Source organism: Amphibalanus amphitrite, unplaced genomic scaffold (assembly GCF_019059575.1).
Source record: "Amphibalanus amphitrite isolate SeventyFive unplaced genomic scaffold, NRLGWU_Aamphi_draft 000143F_arrow, whole genome shotgun sequence".
In the NCBI taxonomy this organism is placed as follows: domain Eukaryota; kingdom Metazoa; phylum Arthropoda; class Thecostraca; order Balanomorpha; family Balanidae; genus Amphibalanus; species Amphibalanus amphitrite.
In genome coordinates, this window is record NW_024881638.1 from 207,026 (window position 1) to 224,412 (window position 17,387).

A 17,387-nucleotide genomic window follows, 5' to 3' on the forward strand; every position below is an offset into this window, starting at 1 on the left:
AACCATCTGTGAAAAAATTGGAGTGGGCCATTCATAACTTTCGCGGCAAACGCCGTTTTCATGCATGAACATCACGCAACCGCGCGTGACCTTGAAAGACAGAGTCAAGACATGCTTGCTTGTGTACACTTTCTGAAATGAATGATTGCTGATTAGTGATATCCCAAACTCTGCGAGAATGGAAATGCATAGTCATCGTTGTCAAGCATTCACGTTCCATTGTAAAAGTGTCTCAGGCAAACGGTATTTTGCGGTGAATTTTGAGCCGTGTGGAAATGCATCATGACATAAATTCAACGAAAACATTATCACGCAACGATATCTTCACGTCTTCTGATCTTCACTATACGAAAGAACATACATTTTTGAGTATGTATGGGGAATTTCTAGTTAATCCGATAATAAATATGGCAGTTAGAGTCCTGCTAAGAGTAACATGTCGCCGGCTGAGGCGGGATCGGCCGACGCGGGAAACGCAGCAGTCACAATTTTGTGTTTACACGTTCATATTTCAATTGTTTACCAACCTATTTTCAGAATTTTTTCACCATAAGATTGCCTGTACATTTCTTAGTCTTCTCACAAAATTTGACGCGAATCGAACGTAATCAGCGGTAAGGAGCGCGATGTAAAGACGGAACCGTTCCGTTCCGTCCCGGCACAGTCTACAATTCAGGCGGCGCGTAGCGGTCGGCGCCGGCTGCCAGGATGTTCACTTTACACCGCTATTACTAGAACAGTTGTGAACCGATTTTCTTATTGCTTGCACGATGAGATGTGCCATTCAATTCTGGACAGGTAGCCATAAGTAATTTCGCATCAATATTATGAGATATTGGCGAAAAACAGGAGGGGTGGGGCGAAATTCACTCTTCCCCCTCCACTGCGCGTGCTAACATACGTTTGCATATGTGCCATTTTCTTCAAAACTTATGAATGGCCCACTCTAATTTTTTCACAGCTTGTTAACAATATGGTAGGCAATAAAATATATGAAAATGAGCCAAATCGAAGGTGGCGTGTTTTTTGCTATTTCAATTTTTGTGCTTAAGAACAGAGTTAAGCAAATTTCAAGGTCATATATTTAAGTCGATGCAATTCTAAACAAATGCTTAAGAAATTACCTAAACAGTAAGGTTTATTTCATTCAAATCAAACAAGTACAACCAAAGTTATGGTCGTTCAAAAATATAAAGATGCAACATTTTGTAAAAAATTTGATGCCCTATATTTAGAAGACCTGTGGTCAGAATGTGCAAAAAACATCAATGTAATGTCCGGGGCGACACAGGAACTCGCTCACAAATTTATAATGAAATCGCTGATGGTAAGGTGCAAAACAGCCGATTTTTGTTCGATTTGACGTGGAATGCCCCTAGTATAAATAGAAGGGCCCGTTAGACCATCAATCCTAGGGGCCTCTTCTGGTTAGTATAAATAGAAGAGCCTCTCAGACCATTAATCTCAGGGGGCTCCTGTGGACAGTATAAATAAAAGGGTCTCTCAGACCATCAGTCTCGGGGGCCTCCCTAGAAAAGTGTAAATGTGGATAGAGGGCCCCCTCAGATTCATTAGGAGTGGACCTCTCTGACTATCAGTCTCAGGGGCCTCTTGTGGCCAGTATGAATATAAGAGCCTCTCAGACCATCGGTCTCAGGGGCCTCTTCTGACTAGTTTGGATAGAGGGCCCTCCCAGACCACCGGTTTCAGGGGCCTGCAGTGGCCAGTTATATGAACAGAAGGGCCTCACAGCCATCAGCCTCGGGGGCCTCTTCTGACTGGTGTGAATATGAGGGCCTCTCATACCATCAGTCTCAGGGGCCTCCTCTGCCTAGTCCTAGTGTGAATATAAGGGCTTCCCAGGCCATCAGTCTCAGGGGACTCTTCTGACTGGTGCCGGATTGAGGGACCTCCCAGACCGAAAGTTTTGGGTGTCTCCTGTGGCCAGTATGAATAGAAGGGCCTCTCAGTCCATCAGTCTCATGGGCCTCTTCTGCTTGGTGTGATTATAAGGGCCTCTCAGGTCATCAGTCTCAGGGGCCTCCTCTGACTACAGTGTAGATGGATAGGCCTCCCAGACTATCAGTCTCAGGGGCCTCTTCTGACTATTGAGGACAGAGGGGCCTCCTCTGACTAGTGAGGGTAGGGGGCCTCGGCTAGACCGCCAGTGTCAGGGGCCTATTCTGACTAGTGTGGATGGAGGGGCCTCCCAGACCACCAGTCTCAGACCTCTGACTAGTGTGGATAGAGGGGCCTCCCAGACCGCCAGTGTCAGGGGCCTCCAGTGTGGATATTGGGGCCTCCTCAGATCCACTAGGGCCTCTCAGGCCATTAGTCTCAGGGGCTTCGACTGACAAGTATGAACAGAGGGCCTCCTTGGATCCATCACGGCCCCTTGGAGTCCGTGCGTGGGGATTCGTGGAACTTACTTTTACCGAGTTTGTTTATTCTGGAAGGTGACGACTTCCTCTCAAATCGAGGCGAGGGGCCTCGAGTAAAAAGTGGGTGGGCCAAAACACATGGTTGGCCCCCCCACCTCGAAAAGTGGGTGGGCACCTGCCCACCTGGCCCCCCCTGTTCCTACGCCTATGATACCTACAGCAAAGCTGCAAAACATCAAAAATTACAAAGGCTACAATGCTTAAAAAGTAGGTTCATCAAGGAAGCCCATTTTAGCTTGCGTGGTGTTGCCAACCATGCGATTCCAACGCGAGCTATTCACAACGTCTGCAAAGGCACGTTAACAACTGACAAGCCGCCACCGCTGCCACTTATTCATAGATGGTTGATATCGCAGCTTGAGCGTCAGCAGCGCGGCCCACAACGCGTCGGCGCCAGCGCACGCAGCTGTTGGCACTCGGCAGCCGGTGTTGCGACTTAACCCGCGCCCCACTGGGGGGGGGGGCTATTTATAGCCCCCCCTCCCGTTTTTCCGCAATAACTTTCAAACCGCTTGACGGATCGACGCCAAACTTTCGGTACCCTTAGCTGCATCAATTTGACACCTTGTGTCAAAATTTGAACTTCGTAGCTACCATAGGTCGGCCGGAAATGACGTCAGAGTGACGTCATGTTCGTCCAATTTCGACGCAAAACATTGAACCACGGCAATCGCTCCCAAGAGCTCAGTTTTTAAGCTAGATCCAATTTCTTTGCATGAAAGGACTCAGAATTGACCGCGCTATCAAACTGCTATCTCGGATTTTCAAAATTTCGAAAATTTCGAAAATTTCACATAATAATATTCAAAATTTATATTTTTGTATTTTTTTCAAAAAGTTTTTGACTTTTCGTAAAAACCGGAATATATGTGACAGAACGCATGATTATGACTAACTATAGCAAGTTTTAGCTAAATATCTTCAAAAATGGCCAAGTTATACGCATTATGGCAAAGAATTCACAATTATTAATTTTTCAAATCAATTTTTCAGTACGTATTAGACATCGTACACCAATATAAATGGCACCATCGTGTTCCTGAGCTCAAACTGCATCCAATAGACACCTTTTTTGTTGAAAAATTTTAACTTCAAAATTTGACCTTTTTTTGACCTGAAAGTGACCTGACCTAAGCTAAATTCGACTCAAAATGACCTCAAATGACACAGACGACATCAAATTCGAAATCTATGGCCTAAACGGACCATAAAACATGTGTCACGTGACCGACGCATGATATACTATTTCCGTGACCTGTGATGACCTGACCCTGACCTGAAAATCAAAGTACAAGTTTGGTACCCTCAAGGTATCTAAAGCATCTGTTCACGAGTGTGGAAACCAAAAATGAGCATGATCTGACTTGTAAGACGGCGGCCAGAGCCCAAAATGTGAACAAGCCAAAATGCTAATAATTTTTATTTTGACCTGACCTGTGACGTCATCGGTGACCTCGAGGTCAATGAAATTAGGTTTCGCTTGACAGTTTTTCCGGGGCTATCAGACGCCGTTTGAATTTTGACGATCGGCCCAGTAGTTTCGGAGTTAGGAGGGGGGGCTATGAATAGCCCCCCCCCCCCCCCCCCAGTAGGGCGTGTTATACACAGACCCCAGTGGGGCGCGGGTTAACGGCCGGCCGGCCCCATGAAGGAGAAGCTCTTGCTGAAGCTTTGTGATCGCCTCATAGCCGCCTTGGATGTCATCTTTCTTGGCAGATCCATCCGTTCAGATGGTACGGTGCAGTCTGGATAAAGGACGAAGTCCAACGCCGCTAACCCCGCGACCGCCACCCCAGAACGTGGCCGCAGACCGAACGGGCGTGAGGGCCGTAAGGGCCACCCCGCCATCCGGTAGGTGGCTGAGCAGCCGGGCGCAGCGGCGCCTGGGCGGCGGCCGCGCTGAGATGAAGTCCCAAACCGCCATGTCGCCATCACCGCCATCACCATTGCTGCAGCTGTTCCCAACCGCCTCCATTGCCGCCGTTGTCAGGTATTGCCAGCAGCCGCGCCGCGGGATGTCAGAAGCCGCGCCTCCAGCGCCCCTCTCCGCACGTGTGCAGGTGCTCTGCGGCCGCCGGGTCCGACGTCCAGGCAGAACATGATATTTCCATGCTGCTCCGACGGTGGGCTGGTCTTGTTTGGGTGTTCCTCCACTGTGACGTCGGTCACGCCTACCCCGGCCAGGGCGCAGAGGCCGACGTCTCACCATCCGGTTGCGGTCCTCAGTCGGGTCGCAACGTGTAGGGGAAAGTGGGTGTATTGCGCCCTCCTAACCAATTGCGCCCACCACCATTCCCACGGATTCAATGGCATGTTTTGAATTTTGTGTTCGAAAACATTATTTTCCCCCCTGGATAGTTTCTTTTATGGCCCAAGCTCCCCGATGAAGCCAATCAGCAAGGCTCATTACGCCATCAAAGATGTTACGGCGTTTTCTTAGCTTTTTTGCAGTATTTTGAACCGTTGGCTATAAAAATTTGTGGTATTTGTGTGATTTTCAGAGTGATATTTTGATAGAAAAAAACGTTGTTCATTATATTTCACTGAAACAGTAAACTTCCTTCAACATCTTTATGATAACTTCTACGCTTTTATTAAAAAGTACCTCAATTCTAATTGCGCCCATGGCAATTGCGCCATGGGGGCGCAAATAGAATACCTAATGGTGTAGCTATTGTATCACGACAGTATGAATGCATCATTAACTGATTGCAGTAAAGAAGTAGTTTAATGTCAGGCAGGGGAGCAAACCGCTGTCGTCAGTCCGCAAATTATTTCTATCGTCAAACTTATAACTAATGTAGCCGTCATTTAGGCTACGAAGTTGTGGTGTAATTGACAAAATACGACATTTTCAACATGGACTCGTGAGATGGCGTGAGAGGTGACAGCTATGATAAAAAGTAAAAATTGATGTCGTAAAGCTGTCGAAACGATAAAAATTATTAACTTTGAGAGAAACGATTGAAAATGTAACCGTATGGGCGCATACGTTCACATATATCTAGTCGGTTACAGTAAACGTTTTCGTTACACTTTTACAAGCGTACGGACACATGTAAAGTTATCTACCTGGGCAAAAAAACATCGCGATTTACACCTACATTTATTATTTAACCAGCGAGAATAACATTATGAATGTTAAAGTAAGCCGCAATGACATTAGACTGCCGGGGTGTATGCATTCCGTCTCATTCGCTTAGCCATGTTAAAGTATAGGGCGCAATTGGGTTCTAATTGCGCCATCCCCCTGGCGCAATTTACAGCAGTTGTTGGCAAATGCGCCCTTTTGCATATTTCTGAAAAAGCAGCTGTCAGAAGCAAACGAAACATTCTTAATTGATCGGGAGGCTCTTAATCGTAGCCAATGAGTTCCTCTTTGAAATGGTTACCAGTGCATGCTTATATCTCCAGCGGTTTTCTTACAATTAGCGTTTTTCCTTAAGGTGGCGCAATTCACCCTCCTTCCCCTACCTCTACCGCAGCGTGGAGCGCGCTCCCGCTGGGCAGCGATACAGCCAAACGTAACATGCGGGCGGCCAGCGCTGCGCCGGACAGCGGACCCATGCAGGGGGTATGCCGGTCTCGGCCATTAGCGGGGTCGTCGGGGCCGAGGCTGTACACAGTGGCGCAGCCAGGATTTCGTTTCGGGGGGTCATCCCCTCCAAAGCGGGCCCCCTAGTGTGCGGGCCCCCACCCATTTTTTTCAGAATCTTTCCATATTTCATACGCATTCTGCTGAGCGGGCCCCCTTTACCTACACGACAACCCTGAGCGAGTTTGAATCGGAAAATTTTGATAAAACAATAGCTCGGTAATCACCCGGTGTTCAATTTCTACGCGAATTGACCATGACAGAAATATGTTGCTATGAGGTATGAATTCTTATCTTTCGAGGCCGAAATGTGCCCCTTCCGCAATATGCATAGCATATATGCAAACGGAGCTGTTGCCTGCTTCTATCGATCGGACAAGATTTAAGAAGTTCCATGTGCCTGTCCCAAGACCTAAGTCATCTATTGGCTGCTGTAGAAGATTGTGCCTTTATCCTTCTTCATTACGTGAATTCGCTCACAAGAAGTTTTTCGCGAATAACTCGCGTAAAAAGCGGCCGATCGCGACAACACATTGAGTACCCTCGCGTTTATCAGTTTTACACCTACCCTAGAAATTGCATGACCCTGACTCAAATGACCTTTGACCTGTGACCTACTTTCCGAGACATGTTTGGCCAGAATCGCGATTCGGCGTATGCCGGCTCGCATTAGCCGCGCGTTTGCAATCTTTTCGTGATTTCAAGCGTTCAAACATGTTAGTTGATGCTGCTCCCATGCATTAGGGTGGGTGTCAAGGTCACCTGAAGGTCAGGTCAGGTCATTGACCTATGATGACCTCGGTAATATTTCGAATTATACATGTTTCTAGGCTAGTTTTTGGAGCTGAATCCGAATTTAGCAACCATTTGAACATTTACGAAGTAGTTTTGATGACTTCGTAACATGTTACGAAGCTGTCAGAGGTGGTTGACACGTATTACGAATACGCGTCACGACGCCTACTGGTTGACCTGACCTGACCTGACCCGACCTGACCTAAATGCATAAAGACATCATCTGTGATCAAAACTAACATGAGAACTATTCGTGATCAGCATCCTGAAAAAACCCTATAGCAGCCACACTTTACGACGTTCTAACAGGTCCCGATTTTCCCGATTTTTGGGTCATTGACCTGGCCTGGAAGGTCAACCAATGACCAAGAACCTTAAAATTGAGTATCATCGGCTTACTCTCGTCACGGGCAACACGCTCGTTTTTTTTTCCGCGAAGCTTTAGCTCGATCATGGGCCAAACGCGGGGGGGGCTCGTACCACCCTCCCCTTGTGCCGTCGAAGGACGCAAAATGACTCAGGAATGGCCTGTGCCGGCGAGGGTTAACGCGCTCATATGGGAAATGTATTGCCTTGGGCCGGGTTTGTTGTGGTGTGGTGATGTGGTGACGTAGATTCTGTCTGCTATCGAGGTCCCGGCATGGTGTTACTAAGCGCGGGGTACAGGCCAGACCGTTGCACCTAGTGCGCTGAAATTTGCGCGATTTATAGATCAAGGATGGGCAACGTGCCTTTGAGGGTCTCAGCTCGATCGGATCGATAGCGAGCACATGGCGCGTGCTTAAAAAGTGGAAATTCGCGTCATAGACTTTACAATGCATGCATAAATCGGCTTGCAAAATCGTGCGAAAATGGCTGAATTTGCCCGACACTGGTCCGGTCCCGTGCAGTATGGCTCGGTAACCGTGGGCCCGATCGGCACGGGGAACACAGTATCGTGTAGGGAATCGAACGGGCTATCGAATGGTGTGCGGTGCAGGGATGGCACGCGCATCGTGCACCCGTGAGGGCACTTATGCTGGAAAATTGACGTTTCGGACAGATTTGGGACTTAATGCTATTTTCGGGTGACCGTTTGACGGAGCGGGTTCTAACAACGCCTGTTGGCAAAAGAAATGCACAGCCTCGCATGGAAAAATTGTGAAAAGCTAATTGATCAAAAACAAGGTGGAACAAACCGCTGGAGAAAATGGTATTTGTTAATGACTTACTTAATTACACAGGTTTTACTGCATAAACTGGTACGTTTGAGCGTTGAAAATGGCAGTTGGAAAGAGCATTCAATTTTGTCCAAAATCCAACCATCGCTTTTGCATGACGAGCAGCAGTATTCTTAAAAATATAAATGTTTCAAACCTCTACATAGTAACTCATCGATGGCTTTCATTTTTCAATAACCTACGTCAACGTTTGTTATAAACTACACATGACATGGTATATAGCACGTATATAGTAGAACGCTTACCTATCAGACACCAGTACCTCGATGCAATGGATATTTTTTCCTAAACCAAAATGCTTAGCCGTCAAAAAGCAATCGACCGAAATGGATACATAACCCACGAACACAAGACCAACCAAACGCCCACCGATCGAAAATACCCCTTATTCGCGTTGCGGAGCAAGCGGGTCACCCTAGCAGGCCCCATTCAACCGGGGACCCGGGCCCTATCCACACGGGGGCGCGGGCCCTATCCACACGGGGGCCCGGGCCACGTCCACCTGGGGCTCCGGGCCCCGTCCACCCGGGGCCCGTTCTCCCGGGGCCCCGGACCCATTCACGGGGGGCCCGGGGCCCGTTCTCGCGGGGCCCGGGCCCGTTCTCCCGAGGGCCCGGGCCAGTTCTCCCGGGGGCCCGGGCCCGTTCTCCGGGAGGCCCGGGCCCGTTCTCCCGGGGACCCGGACCCATCCACGGAGGCCCGGGCCCCATCCACCCAGGGGGTCCGGGCCCGTTCTCCCAGGGGCCCGAGCCAGTTCTCCCGGGGGCCCGAGCCCCATCCCACCGGGGGTCCGGGCCCCGTCCACCCGGGGCCCGTTCTCCCGGGGCCCGGACCCATCCACGGGGGGGCCGGGGCCCGTTCTCCCGGGGGCCCGGGTCCGTTCTCCCGAGGGCCCGGGCCCGTTCTCCCGAGGCCGAGGGCCCGGGCCAGTTCTCCCGGGGGCCTGGGCCCGTTCTCCGGGAGGCCCGGGCCCGTTCTCCGGGGGACCCGGACCCATCCACGGGGGCCCGGGCCCCATCCACCCAGGGGGTCCGGGCCCGTTCTCCCAGGGGCCCGAGCCAGTTCTCCCGGGGGCCCGGGCCCCATCCAACGGGCCCCGTCCACCCGGGGCCCGTTCTCCCGGGGCCCGGACCCATCCACGGGGGGCCCAGGGCCCGTTCTCCCGGGGGCCCGGGTCCGTTCTCCCGAGGGCCCGGGCCCGTTCTCCCGAGGCCGAGGGCCCGGGCCAGTTCTCCCGGGGGCCTGGTCCCGTTCTCCGGGAGGCCCGGGCCCGTTCTCCCGGGGACCCGGACCCATCCACGGGGGCCCGGGCCCCATCCACCCAGGGGGTCCGGGCCCGTTCTCCCAGGGGCCCGAGCCAGTTTTCCCGGGGGCCCGGGCCCCATCCAACGGGCCCCGTCCACCCGGGGCCCGTTCTCCTGAGGCCCCGAACCCATCCACGGGGGCCCCGGGCCCGTTCTCCAAGGGGCCCGGGCCAGTTCTCCCGGGGCCCGGGCCCGTTCTCCCGGGGGCCCGGCCCCATCCAACCGGGGGTCCGGGCCCCGTCCACCCGGGGCCCGGGGCCTGTTCTCCCGGGGCCCGGACCCATCCACTCAGGGGGCCCGAGCCCATTCTCCCAGGGGCCCGGGCCAGTTCTCTCGTCCGGTTAGATTAAGACCTCTCTCTCCTCTCTCTCTCTCTCTCTCTCTCTCTCTCTCTCTCTCTCTCTCTCTCTCCTCTCTCTCTCTCTCTTCTCTCTCTCTCTCTCTCTCTCTCTCTCTCTCTCTCTCTCTCTCTCTCTCTCTCTCTCTCTCTCTCTCTCTCTCTCTCGAGCGGGCCCCTGACAGAAATTTCGGGGGGGGTCAGCTGACCCTCTGACCCCCCCCTGGCTGCGCCACTGGCTGTACATACAGCTGGTGACCGCGTGAGCCGCCAATCGAAGCTCACGGCTTATAAGCTCGACGCGGGCATCACACGTTGTCCCGATGGGAGCTCCACGACGCCGTCGCGAACTCCAGCAGCGCGGCTCGCAGCGCGAAGACCGATACGGACGGCCGGGGCGCAAACGGCGTGCGGGAGTCGCAGGCGACGGAAGACGTTCTGCGGACAGAAAGGGTTGGGCATAAGCTGGTCGGCAGGACACTCTTGAGCCGAGCCTTTGATGTAATTACAGATGATCCAGAAGCATGCACAAAAATTCATGACACACTATTCCCATTTATGTATTTGCTACATATGATATGATATACCAGCTCATGATCAGTGACGCATTCTGGGCAATATGTTCTAAAGTGAAGTAACTGAAGTTACAATTGACAGCTTAAAAAACACACACACACGCACACACATTCGATAGCTTATGAGAATAAAATGCCTTGTCTGTTTAATGCAGGAAAATATTTTTCACTTTTTTAGAAACAGCAAAACCGTTGTCAACATGCCATGTCAACTATCTAAACAATTTTTATGGAAACTGCTCTAGCTAGCTTAAAGTTCCACAACGTTTCCGGAGCACTGTACCCAAACTCAGTTCATGTTGCAAAAAAAACAAACAGTAATAATGCCTCCTAATTTTGAATGAAATATAGGTATGAGTAATTTGATTTGGAAATTGGAAAGCAACAAATTTCCGCACATCATTTTAGCAAAATTACTATTTTCTTCAGCCACCAGGTTTTGCACAAAACTATAGTAAACTTTATGATCTAGTTTACACAAAACCAAAGCCCCGATTTTAACAAATGTTGAATAAATTTTAACAATTTTAAAAAATGTATCGTGGAAAAAATGAAAAGTGTAGATTTGTAAAGCCGGGATATTTCACGGATTAGGCACTTAAAGAAATATCTTCACCTTTCTTTGAGCCACCAGCCTTCACCAAGTTTTACACGAATGTAGTGAACCAGACAATGTGGCAACTCAACATTGTGATGGTTTGAGATAATTATAACGGTAAAAGAAAAAGCAACACAAGGTTCCTTACCCTCGCTTTTTTCACTAGTCCAGATGAGGCTTCAACTGTTGCCGACCTGAGGAGCTATAGGGACTTGAGCTTTCCAAAACTCAATTTCTAAGGGCACTGAGCAGTGTTTGGGTTTCACACGTATGCGATCGTAAGTTATATTAACCCTCGCACGACCAGGCCATTTCTCATAACACGAACGACCAGGGGGGGGTTGTTACGACCCCCCCTGGCGTTTCGAAACGGAAGGTCGTAGAGCTTAGCGGAAAAAACCAACGGATTGCTCTCAACGAGATCTCGCGATTGGTGGTATATTTTTTGGTCCTAGGTCAACATTTGACCTACTTTTGACCGGTCAAAGGTCAAATTTTCGGAAAAATAGACTTTTTTCAACTTTCGGCGGCGATTGCGGCAAAACGGTGGGAGATATCGACTTGAAACCTTCACTATCGTGTTCCTTGATCAATTCTCTATCGTTTGGTATGTATTTCGTTTCCCTAGCTCTAAAAATGGCGCGTTGGGAGCGCCGGAAGTCGGCAAGGTCACAGTCGGCGGCAGAAATTCGAAAAATCAAAATTTAAATTTTTGAAATCTGATTGTATTTTTGGATTTGGGAGGTCCATTTGCTCCCTATAGAAGCTAATATTGCTGCATATTCCCATTGAGGTGACAAGAATTAGCAAAAAAGTGGTTCGGGCGCTTTTCAAAAATAGTACCGGACGCTGTTCCTCTTGTGACGTCATAGCTCCGTGACCTGACCTGACCCGGTCAAATTTCTTATACCATATGATAGCCAATACTTGCCCCAACATGCATGGGAAGTTTCATCACGATCCATCAACCGATGTCGGCACCACCGGCAGGAAACCTCGGGCGTTGGCACTCAGTTTGTGAAAATCCGGCCGGAGGCTGTACCTCTTATGACGTCATAACTCCGTGACCTGACATGACCCGATCAATTTTTTTTCGGCAAAAGATGCGCAAAGGTTGCCCCAAAGGGTATTGAAAATTTCAGCCCGCTACGACAAGCCGTTTAGCGTGCACTTCGAAAAAACCTCAGGGGGGGGGGTTGATACAACCCCCCCCCCCTAGGCGTTCTAGAGTTAAGTTGACAAAGCAAGCAAAGCAAAGCATGATGCCCCGCGCGTCCACCCGCGACCACGTCCCGCGTCCGACTCCCGACCGCCGCGTGACCCGAGGCTCCCGGCGGTCACGTGACCTACCGGCCGGGACTGCAAACGGCCTTCAACACCATTCTTGTATGAAGTCATATCCTACTGAGGTGCTGATTGGTTATTTACACCGTAGTTATTTTTGTTTCATTGTTTTGCGTGTTTTTCTTATGTGAAATGTAATTAAAAAATTTGTCATATTTTAATCACCATTAAAGGTAGTGTGCCACCTTTGAAAGATTTCCCATTTTATTTTTCCTAGGATAAGAAGCTTCTGTTTTTACCTAATATCGCAAAAAAAAAAATCAAAAATGGGCCTGGAATAGTGCCTTTTTCGCCTAAAAGTTTATCGGTTTTTAGATATGTATAACAACTGTAGTGGGCTCACCTGCAAACAGGCGTCGGGCAACAATCGCGAATGCGGCGCACTTGTGACAATAAGCAAAGGTCATTATAGTGTTACGACCATACGACGTACGGGAATGAGTTATCAGCTGTCTAATCGTAGACAACACAATGTCGAGCCTTAAACTGTAAGCCCGTATTGGTATTGTTTCTTTTATTTGGCTGTCGAACATTATTTATGGTTTGAAATATGATTTTATGTAAAATAATTGATATGAAAAAGCCGTCTTATAAGTTATGACCCCATTTCACCACACGCAAGTGGCAGAAATGACAATGATCAGCTGACGCATTTTTCTTGGCCGAAGTCAGAGCGCGCAGCCCGACGCACCACCACCGCACCACAAAGTATGAGCAGAAGCCGCGCCCAAAGCCAGGGCCCCGGTAACGTGAGGTAGCCGAGTCGGGGCAGCGTGCGCTGACCCAAGCCGGGGCCGCAGCTTTGGGCGCGGTCTACCGCATCCCCGCGGGCAGCCCCGGGCTATCACATGACACCGGGAGGACGCGTGGCTCCGGCTTGGGTCAGCGCACACTGCCCTGACTCGGCTACCTCACGTTACCGGGGCCCTGGCTTTGGGCGTGGTCTACCGCACCACCTAACAGGCGTGTTCGAAACCGCAGGAGCTGATGATGAACGGGTTTATCGAAACTTGATTGGATGAGCATATCGGTAATAGCGATTTCAGTGTGTGCATTTATTGTTCATAGTGGTGTGAAATGTGGTTGGGGTACGACCGACAACCCGTCGGGGCGAATTTCGCACTGGGGTACTCAAAATTTGAAGAATTTAAGACGTTTCCATGAGTTTTGAAGGTATGGATAAGTACTAAAAATCCGGTTCTCCTTATCTGGGCCATTAACTCCATACGGTCCAAGAAAGCTGGCACACTACCTTTAAAACATAACTGAATAGGTATAAAAGAGAACTCGATAAATACTTTCATTGTTTTTAAGAATTCCGGAATTAGATACCCGAGGGAGCAGAGAGGGAGCAAGTTGCCACGCTGATTTGATACCTCATAGTCGAAAGGTGGGCTACTAGAACCGAAAATTGCTGTGTTTGTAAATAAATAAGTGATTTGAGGGCAAAGAATGCCCGGATTTAAACTTCTAAAATTATTTTGAACATAAAATATTTCAGTTTGAGGGATGTTAAGGCCTCAAAGAGTAGGTACTTTTCAGGTATCAAATAAGTTCCTCTGCGAAAGTTCCGTCGTGAAAACGGCTAATATGAATTGTTGAATTTCGAGTATTAAATAAGCCCAATTTATATTGTTTACAGCATAAACGATGCTTTGTATGCTTCTAACAACAATAGCGCCCATAGCAACGTTACACGCGATCGCTATGATGCCTAAAATTCGATCTGAAAATAGGGGAGAAATAGGGGAAGATTAAGGAAACCCTATGTAAACACGGCTATTGTGATCCTTGGGATTAGCCGAATCGAATGATACGCGATATGATGCAATTTGGTTAACTTGAACTTAATCAATTTATTCAAGTTCACTTCAAGCTAGAAAAACTTTAAGTCCACTTAAACTTGTAACAAGGTAGATACACTATTCGATGCGCTGCGCACGGACGTGCTGAGTTCACTGGTGCTTTTTTAGCTTAACTAGATCAAAAGTTATAAGCGACAAAACTTTTGACCTTTTCTAGCAATTTTTTAATTTGATCTATACCCCTCAAAACCCCGCTAGATATTGACCTAGAGCAACCAAATTTGCATAGGGGTGAGATCTTCTATATAGACCCATCTGTCCCTGGCCGTCCGCATTAGGAGAAAGGCCCTGGCCTGGCGAGGGTTGTTGCCCCGCTTTACTTCTGCGACGATATCGTGGCAACGCGGTGAGATAGTTAGAAAGGCGAAACTTTGCACACATCTTTCTGAATACCTAGCCAAGGTTGTGTTCAACTTTGGTGTCTAATCGATTTAAAATGACGTCACAGTGACGTCAGAAGTCAAATTATAGATTTGCGACTCTCAGTTTTCCTCACGATGAGATCGAATATAGAGGACCGATTATTGGTCAGTAAACTAGTTGTAAATGTGCTTAGATGTTTTAGGATGACAGCGGGTGCTGTCTAGTTCATTTACAGTTGAGTTTCATGCTCAGCAATATCAGAAACGGTCCATATCGGAAAATGACAAAACTTTATGACGTCACCGTCATCTCAAGTGCTGCAGCCACCAAACATTTCCCAAACATTGTCTAGGTATTCATTTTAAGCTATGCCAAGTTTCACGTTCGTTGCTCATCAGATTTCGGGGATATTCTACAAAACGTAAAGGGGACAACTTTATGCCCCCCCCCCCCCCCCCCCAGCGGTTTGTGGATAAAAAAACGGATAGATCTGGTTTGTCATAAGCATTTTTGACCATTATTCTTGTTTGGCAAGTAACTTCTTAAGTTACTGTTCCTCAGGTGAAACTTGTTAGGTACTTATGATGTATATTTTACGTGTCATTGCAATGACAATAGACATCAATTACAAAATACACAACACACAAGACAAATGTAAAGCTGTGGTGCAACCGCGAGCTTGACACAACAGAATGATAATGATCTATATACAAATGTGTACCTGAGAGATGCTAATGGGAAGCAGAATGAGATTCTCCTCAATATTTCCCATGCGTCCTATATCACAATGACTGGCCCAGAGCCGAATCCTTCACAGCAAACGAGACATGAAACGGCAAGTAGTTCACAACAAAAATCAGTACAGCACTCCAGACAAATATAACCATCCTAACAAACCTTTCTCTGGCAAGCCTTATGTCGATAACCGGCAAATCTTCTGCAACCACACAACTTTGTAAAACATCAAATACGATGAACCCTATGCACAGAGTGTTCGCTCAAAAGACGACAAGCGTCCTATTAATTCCAGTGCCATTAAAGTGAGGTCAGCCTCCGCGGGTACTGCTAAACGTACTGTAGGCCGGTGAGATCGGCAGAGCTGTCACCAGTGTGTATCCCTCCTCTTTGTCCTCGAACAGCTCCTCGATCTGCTGCAGGCTCAGGCCGCGCGTCTCCGGCACGGCGGCCGCCACCAGCAGCAGGATGGCGCCCGTGACGCCCGCGTGCGCCGCGAACACACCGCCTATGCCCAGCGCCGCCAGAAGGCCCGGGAACACCTGCACGCCGGCCAGCGAGGTTATGTTGTAGAAGAGCACCAGCGCCGCGCCGCCGGCGTCGCTCAGGCGCGCCGGCACGATCTCGCCGATGACGCACCACGGCACCGGGCCGACGCCCATGCAGAAGAACGAGATGGCCAGGATGAGCATGACAAGAGGCATTTGCGTGTAGGGGGCCAGCGATGGGATGTAGAAATAAGCGGCCAAGCCGAGATAGCTAATGGTCATGCCGGCCGCCGAGAAGAGCAGCAGCACGCGCCGGCCCAGTCGGTCGATGAGGACGGAGACCAGGCCGACGGCCACGATGCGGATGACGCAGAGAAGCACGCTGACCACGGTGGCGTCCAGCGTCGACCCGAGTGTGCGCAGGAACACGAGCGAGTAGCTGAGCACGGCCATGTAGCCGCAGAAGGCGACGCCGAGCAGCAGCGCCGCCGACAGCAGCAGCGGACGGTAGTGGCGCGGCTGCTTCACCAGCGTCCACGTCGACTTCCGAGGCGCAATTTCCCCTGAAGTGTTGGGCTCTGGATCCGGCAGAGGTAGGCCGAAGAAGCGCGCTGCTTCTTTCGCCTCGCTGAGCCGACCAGTGCGCAGCAGGTACACGGGATCTGACGGAGCTATCAGGAGCGCCACGGCCGTGGGCAGGGCGAACAGCGCTGCACTGATGATCGCCGCCCACCACCAGGGGAAGTAGACTCCGAGAACCAGGCTCAGGATGACGTACACCATGTAGACGATGTCGGGCAGCAGTGCCAGGAAGCCCCGGTACTGAGGCGAGGCCACGGCGCTGATGTAGAACACGTGCAGCACGAAGGCCGGTCCGGAGAAGAGGCCGACTATCAGGCGTCCGATGAGCAGTGTGTTGTAGCACTTGGCGAAGGCTGTGACGATGAAGCCGGCCACGGTGGGCACGCAGCACCAGAGCATGGTGTTGCGCGCTCCGAACCGTTTCGACAGCTTCCCGGCCACCGCTGATCCGACTACTGTTCCCAGAAAGTTTGAGCTCACTGCGGAAACAAGAAACAACGGATTAGTCCCGAAGCCTATGTTCAATAACTTAGCATCAGGAGCCATGACACTTATAAATGAATGAGTTTGGCTATTTAATGATAAGTTATGAAGTGTGTTGATTTACGTTTTAGGTTTGAGTGGCGTGGCAAAAGGTGCCAAATGCCTGTGAAATGAAATTTGTTGGTGCTATTCAATATTTTTAACCTTTTAATCAATGGTAGCGATTAGCGATCTGAGCTTTTGCGCAAATAGTAACAATCGGCTTTGTGAAAGGTTACCAAGCCACGAATAGTGTGTTGTCTTAAAATCTTAGAACGGCCTGCTGGGTTTTACCTCACCTATCCACACTTGCTGCTCCTCGGTGAGGACGAATCCTCCGATGCCACGAGACAGCTGGTCCACGCAGAGACTGCCGATTCCGATGCCGACGGCCCAGCCACCGACGGCCATCGAGGCTCCAATCACTGCCAGAAACTGCGAGAATAGAGAAAATCATGCAATAAAAATAAAAATAATCGAACAATATTTTATGTCATTGTTGCAATCACTGGCTAATCAAAAGGAAATCGTTCCTTGGTGAGACGATAGTGAGAAGATAAGCGTAATTGACAACAATGTAGCCAAAAAAATGATTGAACTGTATTTGACACAATTGCACAAAA

General features: G+C 49.6%; 1 protein-coding gene across 1 annotated transcript; it reads right to left on the reverse strand.

Annotated features, from left to right (window-relative positions):
• Positions 1-15,085: 15,085 nt before the first annotated feature.
• On the reverse strand, positions 15,086-17,186 carry LOC122382589 (facilitated trehalose transporter Tret1-like). Its single transcript, XM_043368124.1, has 2 exons — positions 17,064-17,186; positions 15,086-16,721 (listed from the first exon to the last, which is right to left on the reverse strand). The coding sequence occupies exons 1-2, from the start codon at positions 17,173-17,175 to the stop codon at positions 15,484-15,486; spliced, it is 1,350 nt and encodes a 449-aa protein (XP_043224059.1). The 5' UTR covers positions 17,176-17,186; the 3' UTR covers positions 15,086-15,483.
• Between the last annotated feature and the right edge of the window lie 201 nt (positions 17,187-17,387).